At 43.2% G+C, this 24212-nt stretch overlaps 2 protein-coding genes across 5 annotated transcripts in view; one reads left to right on the top strand and one right to left on the bottom strand.

The window, feature by feature from the left end:
• LOC145399812 (uncharacterized) overlaps nucleotides 1–24212 on the bottom strand; it is a 68606-nt gene that overhangs the window by 29772 nt on the left and 14622 nt on the right. For all 3 annotated transcript variants that reach the window (XM_080272375.1, XM_080272373.1, XM_080272374.1), the window contains exon 3: nucleotides 7010–7098. In XM_080272375.1, coding sequence (XP_080128501.1) covers nucleotides 7010–7098 — 89 coding nt within the window. The remainder of the gene's footprint in view (nucleotides 1–7009; nucleotides 7099–24212) is intronic.
• LOC145399813 (uncharacterized) overlaps nucleotides 1–24212 on the top strand; it is a 68808-nt gene that overhangs the window by 43109 nt on the left and 1487 nt on the right. Inside the window, exon 2 of one of the 2 annotated variants that reach the window (XM_080272377.1) lies at nucleotides 7061–7111. The gene's annotated coding sequence lies outside the window, so the exon portion shown is untranslated. Of the gene's footprint in view, nucleotides 1–4021; nucleotides 4221–7060; nucleotides 7112–24212 lie in introns of both variants that reach the window. The other variant, XM_080272376.1, reaches the window with a different exon arrangement.

Below are 24212 nucleotides of genomic sequence, written 5' to 3'. Positions count from 1 at the left end.
CAGTTAAGTTTGATAATTTTCCACCAAGTAATTCTTCAAACATCTGCATTTAACTTACTATCCCAGTCAAATCGAGGATTAGTGCCCCTCCCTGTAAAACAATTAACTCTAAGCCCTTGGCCACCCCGATTGGGATACATGGCGTCTGGCAATGCATGAATGAATGAATGAAACATGTGGTAGGTGGGGGTGCTCACCATCCACTCACTCAATGTTGTGCTGCTTTGGGTGTCTGCCCTTTCCTCTCTTTCTTCCTTCCTTCTTCTGTTGTTCCTTCATTCCTTCCTTTTCCTTCTGCCTATGGGTGACTTTACACTCCCTCTTCTGTCTTTCTTTTCTTCATTCTTTCCTCTTCCTTCTGCCTATGGGTGACTCTACACTAAGTGACAAACCATATGGTTTACTGTACACAAGGAAACCATTTACTAAGCTGGGTGGTAACCATATAACCAAATTATGACACCTGGTGGTTAACCCCTAAAGACCTATGCTGCACAATCGTGCTTTTGTGTAATTTGACACACCAGCCTATCTCGCACGATCGCTAAAGACACACAAAAAACTGGAGGAAGGTAACTCCGCCCCTTTGGTGATGTATATGGAATCAGACCAATGAGAGCTAGAGTGTCTGGGGTGGTATAGTGTGATTGGCCCCCTAAGGTGGGAGAGAAGGAACCCCCCCCCCACCACTGTCACTTTACCTCCCTCAGCCCCATTGCATGATCTTCACATTGTCCCCTCCCAACCAACCATACCCCAACATACCCCCTACAGCGGTGTGTGCACAGCAACCCTTCTCCCCGCTCCCTCCATCCTCCTCCTCCCTCCAGCCGCACACACTCGACCTCCACTTTTTGCCTGGCTTGTTTTGTTGCTATGGGCATATGCCAGACTGACATTTCATGCCTAGGGATCACTTCACATTGACATTAGTTATGTATATATTATTATTTACCGTAAATAATGCATTTTCACTACATTTTCTGTTTTCACCCATGGGGGATTGGTAACATTTTTGCATCTTTGATGGGTGATTGTGCGATAACTATTTGGTCAATCTGGCTGAAACATAAATTTTCAGATGTGTAAATTCAGTCTCTTGAAATGTGGAAGAAAAATTTACAGTATACCTTAGTGAAAGTTGAAAAATTGACCCCGTTTTGCGGCTGGAGGGAGAGACCTGCCGAGCAAATTGCGTACTTTATGGGTTAAGTGGGTAATTAACCCCTCAAGTACTAAGCTTGTCGATCGAGCTTTTGTGCAATTTCTTATAAGGACGAGCAATGCCGAACGTGCAACATCCCCAAAAAACTGGCAGTAGCTGGCTTCTAACCAATTAGAACTAAGTGTTGGACACACCGGAGGGGGGACCTAGGCCCGTACCCAGGCGATGGGAGGTGTACCCCCCACCTCCCTCTCTCCACGTCCCTCTACCCCACTACCTTGTTACTACCATGGAGGTAGGATTAAGGAGGAGGAGGCGCGCGGTCCAGAAAGTGAAGTCAGATCCGCCATCTTGGGATTGGCAAGAAGCAGCAGGTGTCCGCAGCACCCAGCCGCACCCTAGTTTAACCTCACTATGCACAAGAAGAAAATGAATGTTAAATTAGCTGCACAGTTACTCAGTGAATCAGTAGCACAGTCTCTTAGATTATGTATTGATGAACAAATCAGTGAATTTGGTGGTTGTGAAGCCACGATTGATTTCATTATGGTTTTCAACACATTATTTGATATAATGAATTCTAGAAATCTAAACGCAACTGGATACAAGTGCCCTATGCAACATAAAAATGCAGATAAAATCAAGGATTTTCTAATATCAGCAGAAACATATATTAGAACGCTAGCGCTCCCTGATGGGCAGCTCGTCATATCTTCAAATAGAAAGACAGGCTTTCTTGGTTTTCTTTTTTGCATAAGAAGCCTACAGTACCTCTATGAAACCTTAATTGCAACTCCAGTACCCACCCTTAAGTTTCTGATGACATACAAATTAAGTCAGGACCATACTGAGTTGCTGTTTGGGCTAGTAAGAGGTATGGGAGGTTGGAACAACAATCCAACAGTAAGGCAGTTTTCTGCTGCATATAAGAAATTGCTTGTGCACAATGACCTACAAGATATTGTTCGAGGCAACTGCTTACCACTAGAGTCTGTGCCAATATTAAATGTATCCAGCAGGTGTGTAAGAAACACTGAAAGTAATTCTTCTCTTCAATTAATTAATAATTCAGTCCTTAAAAGAAGAATACTAGATGATGCAGATAATCAAGAAGCAGGTGACTATATATATATTCCAAGTCATTCCCACCTCTCAAAGTGTGTGAATAAAATTGTGGCATATATTGCCGGTTTTGTTGCATATAAATTGATGAGGTCATTACACTGTGAACCATGCATTTCCGCCCTAAGCTTAGATAAGGATGATGCAAGCAACCTTCACTCACTAGCTAAAGTAAAGGACAGAGGAAACTTGGTATATCCTTCTGATAGTGTCATTGACATTTGTGTAACTGCAGAAAAACTGTTCAGAGAAAAAGTGTCATGTAACAGTGCAGGGCAGGGGACTATTACTAAGTTAGTTACTTCAGTGTTGGCTTATTGTAACCAAAAGGACATATTCCCCACCTTAACTAGTCACATGTATGACACAGACCCTCAGGTAAACCACCTGCATCTGTTAGTTAAGGCAGTTGCCGAGACATATTTGCAGGTACGGTTTAAGTATGAAGGTACACAGATAACTAATAAGTTAGCAAGTAATGTTAAGGTAAGGAGCCGTCAGTTGTACACCAAACTTATTCATTTTAGTGGCCAATAAATACAAACTATATTTAGGATTAATGATTGTATAATAATGTACTTATAACTATGTACTTTACAGTAGACTAATAAATCAGGTATTATTAGGTGTACAATGAATATTTATTATCCACAACATATATGAAAAAAAAATCAGGGCTCTCCTTATTTCAAAATCGATTACTAAAACATTTCTATTTCTATTATGTAGATCATTACACTGAAAATACTTTTTTTTTTTTTTTTTTGCGTGGGTACTTGTTTTCATATATTATAATTGAATATCAATATGCAAGGTACTTGAAATAAAAAAAAATGTGTTAGTATAAAAGGAAAAAAATGGTTGTAGTACGTTAACATATAACGAAACAATTGATACTACGGGTTGGCGCGGCGCGGCCTTTCTGCCAGTCCAGGGCATTGGCCAGAGCGGGGCAGACTGGCTTCACTTTCCCTAGACACCTTACCCCGTGCACGCCGCCTCCCCTTTATCCTACCTCAATGGTTACTACCCTACCTCCCACCATTCTTACCACCACCACCACCACCACCACCCCCCTCCCACACCCTCCTAATGCATCCACCCCCTCTCACGTGGATCCCCCCCATGTCCCCCCCAAGTCACCTGGGGAGACGGTATTTCCCCCCTACCCTCTTTCCATGTCCCTGTACTCCACTGGGGTCCTTCTTTTGTGTCTGGTGGTGGTCTCCTCCCATCCTGCCATCCCCATAAACCCCTTCCTGGCCTAACCACCTCCCACCACCTCCTCCCACTCCCAACCCCTAGCACGCAGCATCTTTACCTCCCCGGCCTCGAATATTTTGCGTATTTTTTTACGCTTTATGGCATGTGTTATTTAATCATTACAATGAGTCCTTGATATACGAAAGGGATAGGGACCAAAAAAAAAAAACCTTTCATAATTCGAAATTTCGCATATTGGAACAATTTTCCCCATTGAAATACTGTACACATATAAATGGGGGTATGTGTCCCAGGACTCCCTCTGACCCCTACCTAAACTTCACCCCCCCCCCCATTAAGAAGTAAGCAATACCTGTATACAACTGTAGAGAAGGTGGCCATATTCTTGTACATCTCCTTTTTCTTCGTCACAGTTCCAATGGTGGAAACAGCAAGGCCTAAAGCACGCCCAATCTCCGAGACTCCCTGCCCCTCCTCATGGGGTCTTATAATTTCCAATTTCCTTTCCAGAATTAGAGTACGGTGCTGCTGCTTCTTTGCAGTGGGCTCCCCCAATGCTGGAGGTGATGCAGGGCACTTGGGAGGCATGGTGAAACAATACGAAAAGGTGAAGGGCTGCGAAAATATCCTCATGTACAGCGAGGCTGTGAGGATAGGAGGGACGTGGACTCAACTGAGAAGCGCGCAAAAATTTGTTTACCAGAAAGAGGTTAGTTCGTTTTCTCTCAGCAAGCAAGTGCGGCGCTATGCACCATGTCCATTTTGAATTTTTCATACAGTATTCCATTAACCCCTTCGTAGTTGACGGCCTTGAACAACACTTCACTATTTCGGTGTGAATGACATTGAGTTAAGGCATTATAAAAAACTGCAAACAATTACGGGAAGGGAACGAAGGTCACTGGTGTGTGTACATGACCCTACTCTACCATACCATCAGTCAGGTGTTCTCTTCACTCCACATTGATGTTTACATGCTTATGTTACATGCGCCCTAATTTTGAGTAAGTTTCTTTCAGCAAGAGAACATAATTTACCATCCTCAAAATAGTCAGAAAAATATAGAAGACAAACTACAGCAGAGGAATATGAACTGAACTGGTATGGTCTTTAGGCTGTATGCTTACACGAAAGATTATGGGTTTTACAATTTTGAGACGATATGGAACAAAAGTATTTGCTAATCAGAAAAAAGTTACTCTTTCGTCCCACATGTTCTCGTAGGTTAGCATTCAGTTAGCTCCCCTCTACCTTTGTCTCTTCGCAGCACTGTTGCACCTTTATCTCTCTTCTATCACTACTTCAATGGTCACTGCTCCTCTGAACTGTCTGCATGCATTCCTCCACCTCTACAAGAGGCACGTAGCACCCGTCAAGCAGCAAACTCTCATCCCATTTCTGTTCAACACTCTAATGCAAGAGTTAACCGTTACTCCCAGTCCTTCATTTATGCAACAGGTCAACTCTGGAACTGTCTCCCTCTGTCTGTATTTCCTGCTTCCTATGATCTCCAGTCTGTCAAACGCAGTATGTCCAGGCATCTCGAAATGATCAGATCTTGAATTTGGCTCTCTCTTGTATTTTGTTCTTCTCTTGGAGGGAACAGTTTTTGCGGGCTCGTGGCCTTTGGTTCCTTCTTCCTAGCATTGGAAAAAAAAAAAAAAAAAAAAAAAGGTGAACATCAGCTGCCTTCGTGGGTAGGATTACCCAGGAAAACCCAGAGTGGGGAAGAACTACTATATTTAGTAAAAAGTTCAAGGTGAGCAGTGCTTTGTTCTATTCACATGGTGTGTAACAATACCCACCACCTCCAGCCCCATGCCACATTGCCCCTCCCCAACACAGCACCTTCACCACACCTGAACCTCCCCACAGCCTCAAGCAGTGGGGAAAGGAGCAAAAGGTAAAGGAAAAAGCAGGGGGAAGAAAAGTGCAAGTCGTGGGGAATGTAAGTAGACAAGCTCTATTCCCTCTCCTCCTCCCCAACCTACTACCGAATTTCCTCCCCATCCTGACGACGGCAATGGAGGTGGCCCCATTGGTGACGAGGGTGAAACAGAAGGAGGGGATGAAGTCAGGTGGGACTGGAAAGACGAGAGCAATTTCATTTTCATCATTCACCCCATCACAGGCGGCAATACAGCAGGTTGGGCTGTGCCAAAGCTGACTCCTACCTTGAGGAGAATCGATTTCTTCAAGAATTTTTTCATGAGGAGCTCATATTGAGACTCATTCTCCTCTCTAACACCTATGCTGCCTTCCATCAATGTGTGGAGTGCGACATGAGGTTGTGCATAATCCCATGCTTTGAGGAACATCACACCCTTCTCCACTTCTAAGTGTTAGAAACCTGTGTTATGTGCAAAAAAAAGAAGCCTATAGTGTTACTGAAATGTATTTATAAATTAGTGTATGTTATTTCATAAATAACTGTAATGTATAATATATAAATTAGTGTAAGTGATTTCACAACAATAAGTGCAGTGTAAGTACTTCATATACAACTTGTGTAATGTGTCTCGTATGTTCGAGCAAAAGACACACACAGTGAGTACAATGCGCAAGAATAATTCACTGTGTGAAAAAAAGATGCAAATGTAAAATATGTACAGTATGTGTGGGCAGACACTTATGTGAAAACTAGAAAACCCAATAATACGAACATTATTAGAAAAATGCCACTCACTGACTCGAATGTTATAATGTGCCCTCACACATAATTGTGCTTGGAGACATTTCCCACTTCATCTATATACCTTCCGAAAGTGTCCCTGGGTCATTTGGGATACTCACCCATGAAGAACACAAAGATCTCCTACCTCAACTCACTGGATGTCTGCAGCGGCTGATGAAGTCTACGGACGTTGCTCTAAACATTGCAGTTACTTGCCGTGAGAAAATTGACTTCAAAATTTACCTTTTAGGCTTCTGTGAGTACTTTCAGGTTGTTTTCCATGTTTTCTCATCATTCCTAACCTATCTTTTATATATAAAAAAAAAAAAAAAAAAAAAAAAAAAAAAAAAAATGGAGGCTGACACTGAGGTGCCATGAAGATCCCAAGTCAGCCAGCACCCGGCGGGTTTAATGCAAGATTCTTACCCAAACCCTAGATAACAATCACACGATATTCCTTTTTGTCCCCTCCCTGTAGTTACCCCTTTTAATACCTCCCGTTCTACAACAGACTATTACCTCTACATTGTACTGCTAATTTTCTTCAACTCCCATTTTCAAACTGAGGCTACGTTTTTTTTGCCCCCCCAGCTGACTGGGGGGGCAAAAAAAAAAAAAAAAAAAAAAAAAAAAAAAAAATCAATACTACAGTACAGTGAGTTACCAAAAATCTGCAAATGTAATGGTAGATGAATAATGTAATACAACTGCATATCAACAGAAAGATTATCATTAACAGCCACAATGAGGCACAATGCCGTAAGGTACAAAGAGAAGCATACCACCAATACCCCTGACTTACCACAAAGTGACTGTACACCTACCTCCACTCTCATCTGAGTCTGATTCATCTTTCCGAACTTTCTTTGCCGCAGGTAAATCTAGGCTCAGTCGTCGCTTGTTTGGGGAAGTCCTGTCGGGCAAATGTAAGTTTGTAATTACAGTTCCACATCTTTTCCTGAGAACATACATTTCAATAATAAATACATAGTAAAAGACACTTTAAACCTACCAGGCATTTTCTTCTTGCAGCCTTGAACACAGTATAGGCATACCCAGGTTTAACAATGCAACTGGTTAAGTAAAAACCCACTGCTAGGCAGAGTATCATAACTCGGGGTAGATTTGGGATGCATTTTTTAGCCTTCGTTTCCCCTCCAACCAAGTCCTAAACCCACCCAAGAAAAAAAAAAAAAGCAATCTAAATGGCCTAACAGGTGTAAAAGAAGCTAACCTATGCCAGTGCCCATCTCACTTGTACCCAGTCATGGTCGCTAGAGAATGCAATCTCCAACTCGTATTCACACTCAGTTGAGAAGCAGCAGCAGCAATGCAAACAATCCCACCATCAGACAGTCCCAGGACAATTAAGCAAACATCTGTTGTCCATAACAACAATGTATGAATGACACCTAATCGTCCGAGGTGCGAACTGTGGTGACGGAGAATCGTTGATGTTTTGATGGGGAATGCGATCGATGTGATGCAATCAATAGCCTTTTCAACATCCCCTCTTTATGTTGTTTTTGTTATTGTTCTAGTTGCTGAGCTCCTTTACTTTCTTCCCTCTTATTTTCCAACATTTATATAGAAATTACTTTGTATTTTCAAAGTGTTTTTCCATCAACAGCCTGAATGTAAACACATGATTTATCAATGTCACAGTTTTCATCAATGCATGAAATATTTACCCTCTAAGGCTTTCATAATTATTAACATTTATTTAAAATTATTATTATGTATTCCAAGATGGGCGGGATGTTCAACGGCCAAACATGACATATACTTTGCTAAGTCACCTACTTGTCCAAAGTGTTTTGTACCTCATCTGATGGGTGAGAATCCAAACCCCAATTGACAGTGTTCACTTCACCTATGATTAAAACACATTACTCTAAGTCTAAAAACAGCTTATAAATCAACCCAAACACAAAATTTAAGTCTAAAATATCAAAATCAGTAAAAAACAAATCAAACCCCAATGCAAAACTGGGGGTAGGCCTACAATAGGCAGGGTAGGGTGGTATTTCTACCCCTGTCACCATAAGTGGTAGGTGGTGGCAACCATCATCCACTCACTTGATATAGTGCTGCCTACTTCTTCCTTAGCCTTCATCATTCTTTTTCTGTGTCTGCCCTCTTCTCTTCCTATTTCTCCCATCTTCCTGTCATTTCTTATTGCTTTTCTTTCCATTACAGGTGGCTTTATATTGAGTGACAAGCCAAATGGTTTCCTGTAAGCCAAGAAACCATTTACAAAGCTGGGTGGTAACCATATAACCAAACCATACGTGCTCCCTACATGTCAGCAAGTGGGTTGGTGGAGGGTTAGTGCCCCTCCCTGTAGAACAAATAACTCAGAGTCAAATGGCCACCCCTTACGGGATTACGGCGTCTGGCAATAGATAGATTGATAGACTATTCCGGGGTATCACATCTAGGGTATCGTAAATCGGGATTTGCCTGTACCGTATAACAAAAATATAAACATGAGTAGTCAACGGAGTGCAGTATTCCCTCTAATAACCGAACGCCCAATATCCGAACATCCCCACTAACCGGACATAATCGTCCTGGGATCCAACAGTCCCAAAATGGGCCAAAAACCGCAAAAAATTCGTAAAAAATCTGACTTTTTACCCTCCCGTAATTTGAAATTCCCGCCTAGCACCGAACAGCTGTTACACCATGGTCCCTTCACCCCTTCCTTCCTCCCCCTCCCCCCTCCCCTGTCAGGGTTGCCATTTGGTATTTTTCATTACCAAGTGTGGGCCAATTTGGTAATGAAAAATTTGTTTGGTAATGAATCAGAATAATGCATTACCAAATGGATTTTTCACATGTATGAGTGGTGTGGATGTGATAGGAAGCGTTATGAGGAACACACTGAGGTGGTTTGGCCATGTGGAGAGGATGGAGGGTGAAAGACTGACGAAGAGACTGTATGTGAGTGAGGTGGAGGGGGGAAGAGGGAGGGAGAGGATGAGGATGATGTGGAAGGATGGGGTGGAGAGGTATATGAGAGAGGGGGGTGTGAGTTGGGAGCACGGCAGTGAAATGGCAGGGGACAGGGCGACTTGGAGGCGATTTGTTTGTGGCCACCCCAAACGGGATTGAGGCGTCTGGCAATAGATAGATAGATAGATAGATGAGGATACACAGGACGGAGATGGTGGATTGTATGCTCTCTCTGAGTAATCTGCTACCCTACATAGTGTGAAAATAATCAACATGCTGTTAATTATAAGGAGAGTGATTACATGTATTTCCACTTGTATAATATAATTAGTGAAGAATAAATGCTAGCTTTACGAATTTGGTAATGAAAAGTTAAATTTGGTAACGAAAGTTGAGGAGATTGGTAATGTGGCCGTTGCGATCTGGCAACTCTGTTACCCCGCCATCATCAACAGTCACAGTCTAACTCCGATCGAGAGCAGATGCTCATAGCAGTGCAAGCCACAGGTGCTTGTTTTTTGTGAATAAACAGTGAATAAACTGCAATACCGGTACCTCACCACAAGAACACACAGGAATTTACAGTGTTGTGCAGTGTTAAGAAATTAGAATTTATAGTGCAGAGGATTAACTGTGGACTGCAAACTGGAGGATCAAACCAGTCCAGGAGCAAGGGACTTGTAAGTACCCAGGATGTTTAATATTGTATAAACTCACCTCTAAAACCTCATTTTATGGTTCTTTTGCATTTATTTGTCTTTTATGTCCCTTATTGGTGTGATTTGGGTCTTAAATAGGTGCAATGCATGTCCAGATGGAGTTGTATAGGTGTTTTTCTGAGTTAGGGTCCATAAGTACAAGTCCATAAGCTGGGGCCCAATATCCAGACAGGACCACTATCCGGACCTGCCTATGGCTCTATTACGTCGGATATTGGAGGGATTACTCTTACTAGCTGCACCAATGCCGACTTTATCTGTTTAATACTCTTCATTCAACCTAAATAGTAAAGTTACATCACAGTGTTAGTAAAATGAAACAAATCTACGAATAACAATGGACTTTACACAAAGGAGTGTCAGCAAAAGGAATGTAATACTGTAAGTACAGTATAACAACAATTATAAAAATCATCATTATCTGTACCTCCTTTCTCACCCTAGGCAGAGCTGGGCACCACTGCAATCACTTCCGCAATCCGCAATTTCCACAATAGCAGACCGCATAATTTCAGTTGCGGAATTGCCATTGCGGCAAACTCGTTCAAAATTTGTGGTATTGCGTTGCAGAAGTACTTCTGCAATCGCAATCCTGTCTGCAATCTCCCACGTCGCAGCGTCGGTTAGTATAGGCTACAGCATGACTTGTGAATATCATGCTTAAGCAGGATTCCCAGCCACCAGCGGTGGCAGGCGAGGCTTCACTGCATCAGTTAGCAGTAGGGATGGGAAATACCAGGAGAAATTATTTGATACGATACAATACGGTATACTACAAGCCAGCTTGGCAGTAAATTTTGTGGCATGCATAGCTAATCACGCACAGTTGTGACATGTAGGTGTGAAGAAGCGTCAACGTGTCACAAGTGTGAACTTCTGAACTTGAACTTCCGGATCAGTGAGGACTCTGAGAAGTGGTCCGAGTGAAGTCAGGAATGGAGTCACTAGTGAGGGTCACGGTGACTGTGGGAAATTAATGTCATAAACAGATTATAAATACAGTAATCACTCTAATATCCGGATGCCCAATAACCGAACATCCCCACTAACCGAACCTTATCGTCCTGGGATCAAACATTCCCAAAATGGTCCGAAAATCCAAAAAAATTGGGAAAAAAATCGATTTTTTGCCGTCCGTAATTTGAACTTGCCGCGCGCGCCGCGTGAGAGCATTGTTTTGGTTCGTCATTCCTCCGACGTCCGATAGAGCGCCGCTGCATCCTCCCCACTTCCCGCCTGTCTCTCACCGCGACAAGACCTGCGCTGTTCGCCATGGCTGTCTTCAGAGTCTTCTGTAGTCGGTACGCCATCACCACTACCCACCGATGCACCCCTTGGACGCCTGCCAGTGATACTCTCGGGCTCTGACAGTGAATAAACAGCAAGAACTTCTCCACTAGACCACACGGGAATTTTGAGTGTTGTGCAGTGAAAAAAACGGTGTGTTGTGTTAAGGTTTTCAAGTTGGGAGAAAAGACTAAGTAGAAAAGAAATTTAACGTAACTAACCTTCTTTGTTTTGGCTTTGGAAACTTAAAAAAACTTGGGAAAAGTTAATGTGCAACACTTAAATTTAATGGAACATTATTTGGACTAAAGTGAACACTGTGAAAAGAACGGACTTCTGTGTGTTAGTGACTAAGTTCAGTGCAAGACTTCAGGAAGAGTGCAGTGCAAGTGCTTCAGGAAATCGTTCTTACTGTCAGAGTCCGAGAGGAGGCGGTTATTCATCGAGGTGGCCAGGGACTTGCTGTAAGTAGCCAGAATGTTTCATGTTGTACTATTTTCCATACTATATTTACCAGAATGTTTCATATTGTATTTTTTCCCATACTATACTTACCAGAAAGTGTCATACTGTACTTCTTTCCATACTAAACTTACCTCATGCATGTGCAGTAGGAACATGTTTTTCAGAGTTCGGTTAGGTTCGGTTAGGTTAGGTTCGGTTAGAGTCCATAAGTACCAGAATGTTTATTAATGTATGAACATACTTCTAAACCCACATTTTATGTTTCTATTGCATTTATTTCAGTCATTTATGTGCCTTATTGGTGTGATTTGGGTGTTAAATAGGTGCTATGCATGTCCGGAGGGAGTTGTATAGGTGTTTCTCTGTGTTAGGGTCCGTAAGTACAAGTCCATAAGCTGGGGCCCAATATCCGGACGAAACCAATATCCGAACCTACCGATGGCTCTATTGATCCGGATATTGGAGGGGTAACTGTACTGTAGATGAGAATGCCGCCAGTGCATTAGTGGACATTTGTGCTGGGAGGGGGTTGGTGATAGCAAATACCCTCTTCAGGCATAAAATGATCCACAGGTATACATGGCGAGTGATGAGAAGGGTGGGTGGTGAACTGAATGAAAGGAAGGCAATGATTGATTATGTGTGTGTGGATGAAAGGATGCGAAGATGTGTAATGGATGCAATAGCTTATAGAGGTTGGGGAGTGGACTTTCTGACCACTACTTGGTGGTGGCCAGAATTAGGATCCAAGTAAGAAGGAGAAATGGAAGAAGGGAAAGACGAGAGGAAGGAGTAGTTGCAAGGAGAGTGGAAAGGTTACAAGAGGATTGGAAAAAGACAGAGTATAAGAGAGAAGTGGAGGAACGATTGGGCAAATATGAATTGCAGCGGATGGGGGACATGGAAGGTGTGTGCAGGATATTTACAGAAGAAATATGTGCAGCATGTGATGTGGTGTGTGGGAGGAAGAGAAGACAGAGGGGGGTGCAGAGGAAGGAGTAGTTGCAAGGAGAGTGGAAAGGTTACAAGAGGATGGGAAAAAGGCAGAGTATAAGAGAAAAGTGGAGGAACGATTGGGCAAATATGAATTGGAGCGGATGGGGGACATGGAAGGTGTGTACAGGATATTTACAGAAGAAATATGTGCAGCATGTGATGTGGTGTGTGGGAGGAAGAGAAGATGGAGGGGGGTGCAAGGAACAGTGGGGTGGACTGAAGAGGTGAGACAGGCTGTGGCACAAAAGAAGAAAGCATACAATGAACGGATGAGAAATAGGGGTGTGGAAGAAGTTGAGAGGCAGAAGAGAGAGTTATATGTAGAAAGAAAGAGAGAGGCTGAAAGATTAGTAAGAAAAAGAATAGGGTGGATGAGGAATTTGGAAGGAATTTGAGTGGAAAGTGGAGGGACTGTAAGAAAATATTCTGGCAAGAGGTGAAGAGAGTAAGACAGGGTGGAAGTGAGGTTAGCAAGGGAGTGAAAGATAAAAATGGTAGATTACTAGTGGAGAAGGGAGAAAAAGTGAGCAGATGGAGAGAACACGTTAAGGAATTGTTGAACATACAGGATGGAAGTAATGCGAGTATAGTGGCTGGGGAATGGCTGGGAGAAGGAAGGAGGTGAGAAGACAGGAAGAAATCAGTAGGATAGAAGTTGTGGAAGCAACGAAGAAAGTTACATCGGGGAAAGCCCCAGGAATTGATGGAGTGTGTGGTGAAATGCTGAAGCATGGGGGAGAGATAGTAGAATGGATGAGGAAGATGTGCAGAGTGGCCTGGGAGGAAGGTAGAGTCCCGGAGGATTGGAAGTCAGGTATAATTATTTCCTTGTACAAAGGAAAAGGGGAAAAAGAAGTGTGTGGCAATCATAGGGGCATTTGTCTTCTTAGTATAATAGGAAAAGTGTATGGTAGAATACTTATTGACAGAGATAGAGAAAGAAAAGAGGAATTAGTTGGAGAAGAACAGGGGGGGCTTTAGGAAGGGAAGAGGTTGTGTAGATCAGATATTCATTCTTAGATCTTTAGTGGTAAAGTTTCTAGGGAAGGGAAAGAAGTTGTATGCGGCTTTCATGGATTTGGAGAAACCATATGACAGAGTGGATAGACAAGGATTGTGGAAAGTATTAAGAATATATGGATTAGATGGGAAGTTGTTGAATGCTGTGAAGAGTATGTATGATGGTGCGAAGGCTGCAGTGCATGTGGATGGTGAACTAAGTGAATTTTTCTCTTTGAAAGTTGGGTTGAAACAGGGATGTGTCATGTCTCCATGGTTGTTCAATATGTACATGGATGGGGTAATAAAAGAGGTACAAGGTAGGGTAGTGGATGTTGGAGTGGCCCTGGTGAGAGAGGATAGTGTTTGGAAACTCCATGTACTGTTGTTTGCAGATAATACTGTGTTGTTGAGTGAAAACGAAGGGGAGCTGCAAGGCTTGGTGGCTGAGTTTGGGAGAGTGTGTAAGAAACGGAATCTAAAGGTGAATGTAGGGAAAAGTAAAGTGATGGTCTTTGAGAGAGGCGAAGTCCGTGAATGTACAGCAAGGTTGGATGGTGAGGAATTGGAAAATGTGAGTACGTTTAAGTACTTGGGTAGTGTGATGAGTAAGGATGGAGGTTTGGAGGGTGAAGTGCTTGAAAGGGTACAGCAGGGAAGAAAGGTTGCTGGTTCTTTGAAAGTAGTGATAAGAAACAGCGAAGTGAGCATGGAAGTGAAAAAGTTCCTACATGACAGTACTGTATTGTGATACCAACTCTAACGTATGGAAGTGAAGCTTGGACATTATTGGAAGGACACAAGTCAAGAGTGAGACCAGTGGAAATGAGTTATTTAAGAGGAGTCTGTGGAGTCACATGGAGAGACAGGTTGACAAATGAGGATATAAAGGAGCGTTGTGGTGTGGATGTGGATGTGATAGGAAGCGTTATGAGGAACACACTGAGGTGGTTTGGCCATGTGGAGAAGATGGAGGGTGAAAGACTGATGAAGAGTGTATGTGAGCGAGGTGGAGGGGGGAAGAGGGAAGGGGAGGCCGAGGATGAGATGGAGGTGGAGAGGTATATGAGAGAGGGGGGTGTGAGTTGGGAGCAGGGCAGTGAAATGGCGGGGGACAGGGCGACTTGGAGGCGATTTGTTTGTGGCCACCCCAAACGGGACTGAGGCGTCTGGCAATAGATAGATAGACAGACAATTGTTTTCTACATTACCAATCGATTTACCCCCTGTCTGTGCACTTTGTATTGAAAATTGTGAAACTGGACTGCAGCCATAGTACTGAGGTAGCAGAACAGCACATTCTAAGTTTATTGTGGAATTGCTGTAGCGGAAGGTAAGGGTCGGAGGTTGCAGAATTGCGATTGCGGAGTTGAATTTTAGATTGCGGAGCCCAGCCCTGAACCTAGGGCAGGTTGAGGAGTAGCAACATCCAGACAGCCCATGTCTGCCCACTCCAATGGGCCATGCTTCCATTCACTCATCATTTAAGCCCCTGAAATCCTGACAGTATCTGATATGCCAAAAACATTCACCACATTATGTCCCATCCATCATCCAATCCTACATTGCCCCAACAGGAGCGTACGAGCCCGGGGCTAGGCAGTTGGTCCTGACATTTAAGATGAGAGTGACCAGCCTCACTCATCCCTGCAGGTTCACATAAACATATTAGGTAGTCAATCTGGATGCTGTCATGTTAAAAAGGGGTCCCAAATCCCTGATCTGGCACTTCTTCTCACAACATCCGCCCAGCTGGCTCGATCTCTTGCCAGCCCCCAAGCCTCACCGACTTCCATACCTCTATTCCTCACACACTCATCCACCATATCTCTCCACCTTCTTCTTGGCCTACCTTGCCTCCTCCCTCCTTCAAATTCACTCAGATATACCTTTTTCACCACTGTATCGTTATCATTCTCACCACCTGACCATACCACCTCAGTACGCTCTGTTTGATTCTGGTGTCCACAGACTTCCTCACTCTGCATCTTTCATGAATCACATTACAGTATATCGTATCCTATCCACTCTCTGTACTCCACATACATTCATCAGCAGTCCCATCTCCACTGCTGACTTCGTTTTCATGCCACACCACAGTTTCACATCCATATGTTAAAGTTGGCATTAACACTCCTTCATGCAAGCCTCATGCAGCTGCAACACTCAAGCCTGTTTCTTATCAAGGTCTTCATTGCGCCAACTACTTTCCTTTCTTGTGTCACTCTACTTTCCACTTCTTTTGCACATTTTCCTCCCTTTTCTATCACTGTACCCAGGTAGTTGAACTCTCTCACCAATTCCAGGCTCTCTCCATTCACTGCAACATCACACTGGGAGCCACCTTCTCTCTCAATAACCATCATTTTACTTTTTTCTACATTTACTCTCAAGGCATGACACTCACAGACATCAACAAAACTCTGCACTAGTCTACCAAGTTCTTGTCCAGAATTTGCAAGTAGTACTGCATCATCAGCATACAACAAATTTTAGATATTCCATCCACCACCACTCATTACCAACGCCATCCTTCTCTCCACTACTCGTATTTTTACTTCTCTCATCATCCCCATCCATATACTGTACTGTATATACTGAACAACCATGGGGACTTCACACAACCTTGTCGCACACCCACACTGACTGTGAACCATTCAATTAGGTGCCCATTTATGCTACTGGCTGCACATGAGTAATAAACCCTAACCTACAAGCTTAGCAAATATGGCCGTCCGGCTCCCCATCAAATGGTCAGAGTCCCCCAGCCGGCCAAGATCACTCTGACGCTCCCGGGCAAGCGCGGGCGTCTGCCTCCCTACCAAAAGGTCAAAGTCTCCTGCCCGACCGGATGGCTCAGACACTCCCTGAGGCCATGATGTACAGGAGCTCCAGTGTCACTTATTTGCCTGGCCGAGTGAAACTGACCATTGCATTTAGAGGTCGTTTAAGTGCTTTTTACTTGGGTACTCATAGCCATGAGCAGGAGGAGACACAGCAGCTCAGCATTCATGTAGCAGTACCAGACCTCAGTTCCCACCTTCTCTTGCGAGTGTGGACATGCTTGTGACCATGGCTGCTTCCACTGTTACGTTTGTGCTGGTTCCCTATCTTCTTCAGGCCATCATTTTCCTCTCTGGCATTCTCATGTTTGTGATGATGGCCCCACCACAGCCAGAGAAGCGAAAGTGAAGGTTTGAATCTGAAGAAGTGTGAGATATTGAGCAAGGTTGTGGGCTGGACCACTTCACTCATTCTGCGGGAATATGATCTGGCCCATTCAACCTTGTCTGGTATCACGAAATCATTGCCTAAATACGGATTGGACTACAACGATGCCACTCGGAAGGGCGACAGGAAGGTGATGTCTTAGCCCCACCAATACGTCACTGAGCAGTCGACTTTGGTTTAGTTCTGCCAGCAACAGGGTGCCGGCATGCTTGTACGTGGGACCGAGCTGAAGGCAGCGGCTGAGAAGTTTGCAAGCCTACACAACATGCACAACTTCAGGGCACCTGAAGGCTGGCTCTTCTGGTTTAAACTTCGACACGGACTTACTGGCCATAAGACACGTGGCCAGGCTTTGGACGTGGCAGCGGAGGATGTTCAGCCGTTTCGCCAGAAAGTACAACACCTGATCAATGACGAGAGCCTAGCTCTCGGTCATGTGTACAATGCTGACAAAACTGGCCTCTTCTACCGCTCCTTGCCCACCCACACCTAAGCAAAAGAGGGGGAGAAGACTGTGCCTGGTCGTAAGTTATCCAAACAGCGTGTCTCAGTCTTGTGCCGTGCCAATGCGTATGGGATGCACCACCTCGAGCCCATTATTGTCGGAAGCCCAAAACAGCCACGCTGTCTCCATGGGATGGTGGATAGCCTGCCTGTTGTGTAGTACCATTCTCTGAAGGCCTGGTGTACCTGTAAGATCTTCAGAAGTTGATTCCACAGACACTTTGTCCAGGAGGTTATCCGCTATCAAAAAGAGAAACCTGGTATCCCTCGCAACCAGGTGAAGGCACTCCTGATCATTGACAATACCCATGTGCATCCACCCGAAAAGGAATTGGCTGCTGATAATGATCGTATCAGGTGCATGTTTTTGCCACCTAATACAACTGCTCTCATTCCATCAACGGACCAAGATGCTATAGTGGCAGCGAAGAGACTGTACCACTGAAGGTTTCTGGACGAGGTGATATGGTGCTAGAGGACGAGCAAGGGGACGACACACGTGGGGAACAGACCTTGGAAAATCTTCATTGTTACAACATCACTGCTGTGTTCAACTGGGCGACTGTTTGGAAGGAAGTCTCTGTCAAAACCCTCGAAAGTGGCTGGTCTCATCTCCTGGAATATGAGGCCGCGCACGACCTTGAGGGATTTTACATGGACGATTTCCACTTTTGTCTACGTATGGCAGGTGAGGATGTCAATGTCAACGATGTGCAGGAGTGGTTGGACAACGACAGCAGCGATCCAGCTTATCAGATGTTGTCTGACGAGGAGATTGCCACTGCTGTCTCTGTGGGGGAGATAGAGGACAGCGACGAGGATGAGGACCCCGACTCTGAGCACCCCACCACTCCATCATTCCCTCGTCTTGTTGCGCTACGTGCCAGCATTGAGCAAATGTTCAATTACCCCAAGGACCCTCATTATGACAGGAAGTTGGTGCCACTCAAGCTGGTGATGGATCAGCGGACAGTCATGGATGCTGTCATCCTTCTTCAGAATCACTGCACAAACTGTCAGACCAAGATTGAATCCTTCTTCAACCCTGCCACCCACACAAGTGCGAGCCTGTTCTCACCACCACGACCACATTGTCCCCTGTCTTCTCTCTCGGACCCACAACTGAGCACGTCGACAGCCACTAAGTCACCCTTAGGCGTGAGTTTGCTGCTGTCTTTGGAGTCTCCTGAGGTGGATAGGCCTCCATCACCTCTATGCACATTGCCACTCATCGCCCAGCTCCAGCGAATGGAGAGGAGGAGTAGGAGAAGGAGGTGTCTGACATTTGTTAAACACCAGCCAGAGGGACTACTGGGTTACAACACCTGCCCGCCAGTCACTGGGTGGTAAGCAGTGCTGGGCAGGTGTGCAAACACTTGCGCAAAGTGCAATTGCACACCCTTGCGCTCCGGTGATATCGTTTGCGCATTCTCGCTGGTGCAGTGGTAACGTTCTCGCTTGCCAACTGGTGGACGGGAGTTCGTGCCTCGCTCAGGTTGCGAAAAGTTTCACTGACGAAGTGGGTGGTTACTGTCCCCCTTGAGCAAGGGGACGGGTGTGTGCGTGTGTGAAGGTCACAGCCTTGCCCTTAGATTGGACTATATGAGCTCTCAGTTCCCTTCCGGGAGGGTAAAAGCTGACGATCACGACCACCAAGTGATCCTGACCGACCCGGTGAATTACGAGACCATGCGCAATTTTGCGCTTGCGCACCTGCCCTGTGGATTGCGCACTGCGTAATCCAAGGGACACGTGGTCTTGGGAGCTTCCCGCATGGCTGGACAATGGATGGGGGAGGCTGGGTCGGGTCACGAGGGTGGGTTGGTGGGGGGAGGCAGGAGGGAAGGGGGTAGTGGCATTTCTAAATAAGCTTCAACAGAGATAATGTATTTTTTATAGTTTTTAAATTATTATTATTAGTAAATAATAAATAATTATTTATTAAGATTAGCATATGCTGCAATTCCTTACTAAAACCATTAAAACATATTATTTAAATCAAATACCCACAGCCTAATAATTCATTAGGCTGTGGATATTTGATTTAAATACTCTGTTTTCATGATTTTTTTTTTTTTTTAACGAATTACATATGCTATTGTATATCTATATTGAATTACTAAATAAATTGTCTTGACAAGACAAGAGAGAGAGAGATAAAGGGCATTATTCTGAGAGAGAGGGAGGGAGGGAGGGAGGGAGGGAGGGAGGGAGGGAGGGAGGGAGAGAGAGAGGGAGAGAGTAAATACGGGAATGGCAAAGGAGCGTCCCTTTGAATGTGGAGATAAGGCATAAACTTCGTCCCTCTTCTCTCTCTTATTCTCCATTCCTTCCCTCCTCTCTCTCTCATTCTCCATTCCTTCCCTCTTCTCTCTCTTCTTCTCCATTCCCTCCCTCCTCTGTTGGAGAGAGAGAGAGAGAGAGAGAAAATACGGGAATGGCAAAGGAGCGTCCCTTTGAGTGTGGAGATAAGGCATAAACTTCGTCCCTCTTCTCTCTCTTCTTCTCCATTCCTTCCCTCCTCTCTCTCTTCTTCTCCAATCCTTCCCTCCTCTCTCTCTTCTTCTCCATTCCCTCCCTCCTCTGTCGGAGAGGGAGAGAAAGAGAGAGAGAGAGAGATGATGATACAGTAATCACGTGATCTTTGCCAATGCCTTGGTAAATAAAGACTGTTTTTCCCGGACATTGACCTACTGTACCTCAGTCACTGCGGGTGGTGGGCAGGTTGCTAATTTAGTAATTTATTTAATTATACCAATATAAATTTTACAGTAATTCCCACAAATATATGCAAATGATTTGCGCTAGTGCTTTGCGACATTGCACAAGCTAAATATTAGACTCCGTACTTGTGCAAATTACAAATAATAGAAAATAATAATAATAAATAAAAGTAAGTAGTTATGCTGTTTTATTTAAATATCTCAATATTTTTCATTAATTCCCAAAAATATATGCAAATGGTTTGCGCGTGTGCTTTGCGACATTGTGCAATCTAAGTATTTGTCAGATTGCGCATTTGCGCTTGCGCAAGGTAGTGAACTATGGATTGCGCTTTGTGCTTGCGCAAGGTCCTTCTTCGTTTGCACTGCCCACCACTGGTGGTAAGTACTGTATTCTACTGTGGATTTTTTTTTTTTTTTTTTTAAAGCATTGTTTTCTTTGTCTCTAGCATTATACTGGATATTTTCACATGTGTTTTGATGTCTAAATACAGTACTGTACCACAGACCGAAGAACACTGCCACAATTAGGTGGGGGACTGAGCATATAGGCTGGGTATGGGTAGGGTATTGGTAGGTAGGACAGCTATTGCTCCGTGTCCCGACGCATCGATGGCTCTGTTACGTCAGATAATCAAGGGATTACTGTAATAATAGGTACAAGAAAGTGTTACAAATAACACCACAAGTACACACAATGGATTGAGACCTTGAGAGCACATGCACACCATGGAGGTATCAAGGTATTGGAGAGAAGGCTAAGTATCATCCTAAGCACTGCACCTCTGCATGTGCTACAATAAATGTACAGAGCAAAGGACTGTGGCACTGCACAGAACACAATGCAAATATTCAATCTTCCTTTCACTGTAGAGATATTGAATTACATAACTGAAAATGGTAGGTAGCAGGTGGGGATGCCAGACCTCCATTAAGTTTCTGTACAGGTACAGTAGTACAGTGAAAGTCCTATTATTCGGCATCTACAGGTCCGGGCTGATGCCGAGAAATTGGATTTGCTGAATAATAAAAAAACCTACCCACTCAGTACCTTAATATATTGGTGAACACTGTCATCACCACTTATGGTATTACAACTGTGTTTGGAGAGAGTACTGTATACTGTACAATACTGTAAGCAATACAGTACTATACCTGAATCTGAAATATATATATAAATTAGTGAACATATAAAAGTGTAATGACTGTAGGCTTACAAGTCAGAGAACACTTCCTGGATGGTCGAAATGATACGGAATATTACCTACCAGCTCAGTACATCATTTGTATTGGTGAACACTGTCATCACTACTATTATTATTACAAATGTGTTTGGAGTACTGTATACAGTACTTTTTCCAAACACAAAATATAATAGTAAGAAAATTACAACTACTTATATCATTACAAATGTGTTTGGAGTGAGTACTGTATACAGTACTTTTTCCAAACACAAAATAAAATAGTCGAAAAATTACAAGTGGACGAATATGAATTGGTAAGATCTTTCTGATGAAAGTTAAACGTACATTTAGCGCTCATTCTTCTGTTCGTTTTTTTGTTTACATGTGAAAGGGAGAGTACTGATGCAAACAGTAATGTATTCCATTTACCCCTTAATAATCTCTGGCATTGAACAACCCTTTACAGTACCGATGTCAGTGATGTCAAGTTAGTGTGAGCTATAAAAAACTGTTAACAATTATGGGAAGGGAACGAAGGTCACTGGTATGTATACACGACTATATGCTATGATTCCAAGCTGTCAGGCGGTTGCTTAATCTCAGATGTTTTCGCCCATTTGGTAAATACACCATAACTTTATCAATTCTCCTGTGAATCATAGTTAATCATAGCATGGGTTTAGGAAGCTAAATAACACATCTAAGAAAATGGAAAATGTAATCCCTCTCTGAGTATGTAGAGTAAGTGTCTTCCATTCCTCTGAAATCAATTTATTTTTCTTAAAGATGTGAAGATAATCGTCTGGCACACCTAGCAATATGTTATTTAGCTTCCTAAACCCACGTTATGATTCGCTATGAGTCACGGGAAGAATTGATAAAGTTACGGTGTATTTACCAAATGGGCGAAAACATCTGAGATTAAGCAACTGCTTGACAGCTTAGAATCGTAGTAAAGAGTCGTGAAATATACCAGTGACCTTCATTCCCTCCCCATAATTGTTCATATTTTTATATAGCTCACACTAACCTGACATCACTGTAAAGAGTTGTTCGATGCCGGAGGTTATTAAGGGTTAATGGGATACATTACTGTTTGCATCAATACTCTCTCTTTCATGTATAAACACAAGAACGAACAAAAGAATAAACGCTAAATGTACGTATAACTTTCATTAGAAGAACTTAGCAATTCATATTCCTCCAGTTTATTTTCTACATTTTTCCGACTTTATGTTAGGTTAGGTTTGGTTAAATTATTAGGTACAGATAAACTAGGTTAGGTTAGGTTTAGTTAAACACTTAGGACAGTCCCTTCCACCATTATGCTGAGGAATCAAAATACAAGAGCTGTCACAGTCATACAGCTAAAAACAATGGGGAAACTGATTTAACAAGCAACATTTATTTATGGGTGATGCATTGCAATATCAGTGGTTCATGGGCTATGCAATTATCGGTAAATGTCATTTTCAGGAAGGCGTCAAGAATGAGTGAATTTCAAGAATTTGCAAGGGGGCTTGGAACATAACCCTTGATAACTGGGGGGGGGGGGGTTACTGTTCTGTATGATACTGTGCAATATTGTAATCTATACAGTACTATACCTGAATCTGTAAAATATAGAAACTAGTGAACATACAGAAGTGTAATGAAACATTAGGCTTACAAGTCACAGATAACACTTCCTGGACTGCCGAGATGATTCTGGACATCAGCTAAACAATCAAAGATTCTCATAAATGGAACTATTTCTCAAAACTGCCAAAATATCGGATCTACCGAATAATCAGCTGCTGAATAATAGGACTTTTACTGTAATACCTTTAAGTGGTTATACAGTCCAAAATGAATGACAAGTTATACAGCTCCTACAGCTGACCCAAAAAAAAACCTTGACCAAAAATGTATCCCTACTGGACCCATTTTTTTTTTTACATAACAGAAGGAAAAACAAAATTAAAAAATAATAATAATCCATACACCAGATTACTGGTGTCCTCCATGTTTAAGACTGAATCAATTTACGATAAATCATTATGCAACGATTTTTTTTTTTTCCCCAAAAAAAATATCTCAACAAAGGTGTGCTATCCAATGGGTGGCTCTGTGCCAGTTATGATTCCCCAACTACATGTGGCCAACAAAGGTTTATACCTGTGAGATGACTGGGGTTTACTGCTCTCATAACGCCATTCAAGGATGTGACTGGTCGCAAGTATACATACATATTACACACACACACACACACAAAAATTTGGTTTTACGCCAGGTATCCCCGAAGGGCTAAGGCGTTGCCCCTGGGTTGAGGACTCTGGATTGGAGTATGTAGCATTTTATGACCGGATGCCCTTCCTGATGTCTACCAATAATGACCCTTGGGTGGATTCGATCCTCCATCAGAGAAAAGCACTCTAACCCACTGAGCCACAGCTGCTAAATATGACATCATGCTTCCACTAAACAAATCTCCATACTATGGCCAACCATGGTACTGCAGATGCTGACCTGATAACTGGTAATTCTGCAGATCTATATTTCAGCATGACATTCATCCATCATCCAAAACTATATTGCCCCATGAGGAGTGGAGGAGCCCGGGGTTAGGCAAGTTGGTCCTGACATTTAACCCTTTGATATTTTCGGCCCTCTGCCAGTTGTGTCTGTGCCAGATTCAGCCAGGCGCACATAGAGCGCGCCATCAAGCAGCAATATTTGTACTTAATCGGCCACTAACTTTTCATGGTAAATTAATGAATATGGTACCATTTTAAAGCTGAATAGTTGCTCTTTATCGTAGCATGGTTGAAAAAGGTAAATATGATACCTACAAGGTCAATAAGATGAGCAGAAGTTAGCCAAAAAGGAAAAATCGCACAGCCTTCAAGAGAATATTAGTAACATGAAATTTGATAGCACCATGTCAATCTACATTAAACTCCTTTTCTATTGATATGTGGG

The sequence above is a fragment of the Coenobita brevimanus genome, chromosome 50 (genome assembly GCF_032717465.1).
Source record: "Coenobita brevimanus isolate Jiangsu-jjx chromosome 50, ASM3271746v2, whole genome shotgun sequence".
Taxonomy (NCBI): domain Eukaryota; kingdom Metazoa; phylum Arthropoda; class Malacostraca; order Decapoda; family Coenobitidae; genus Coenobita; species Coenobita brevimanus.
The sequence above is the reverse complement of the archived record's forward strand: the minus strand, read 5'-3'. Positions and strand labels throughout refer to the sequence as shown.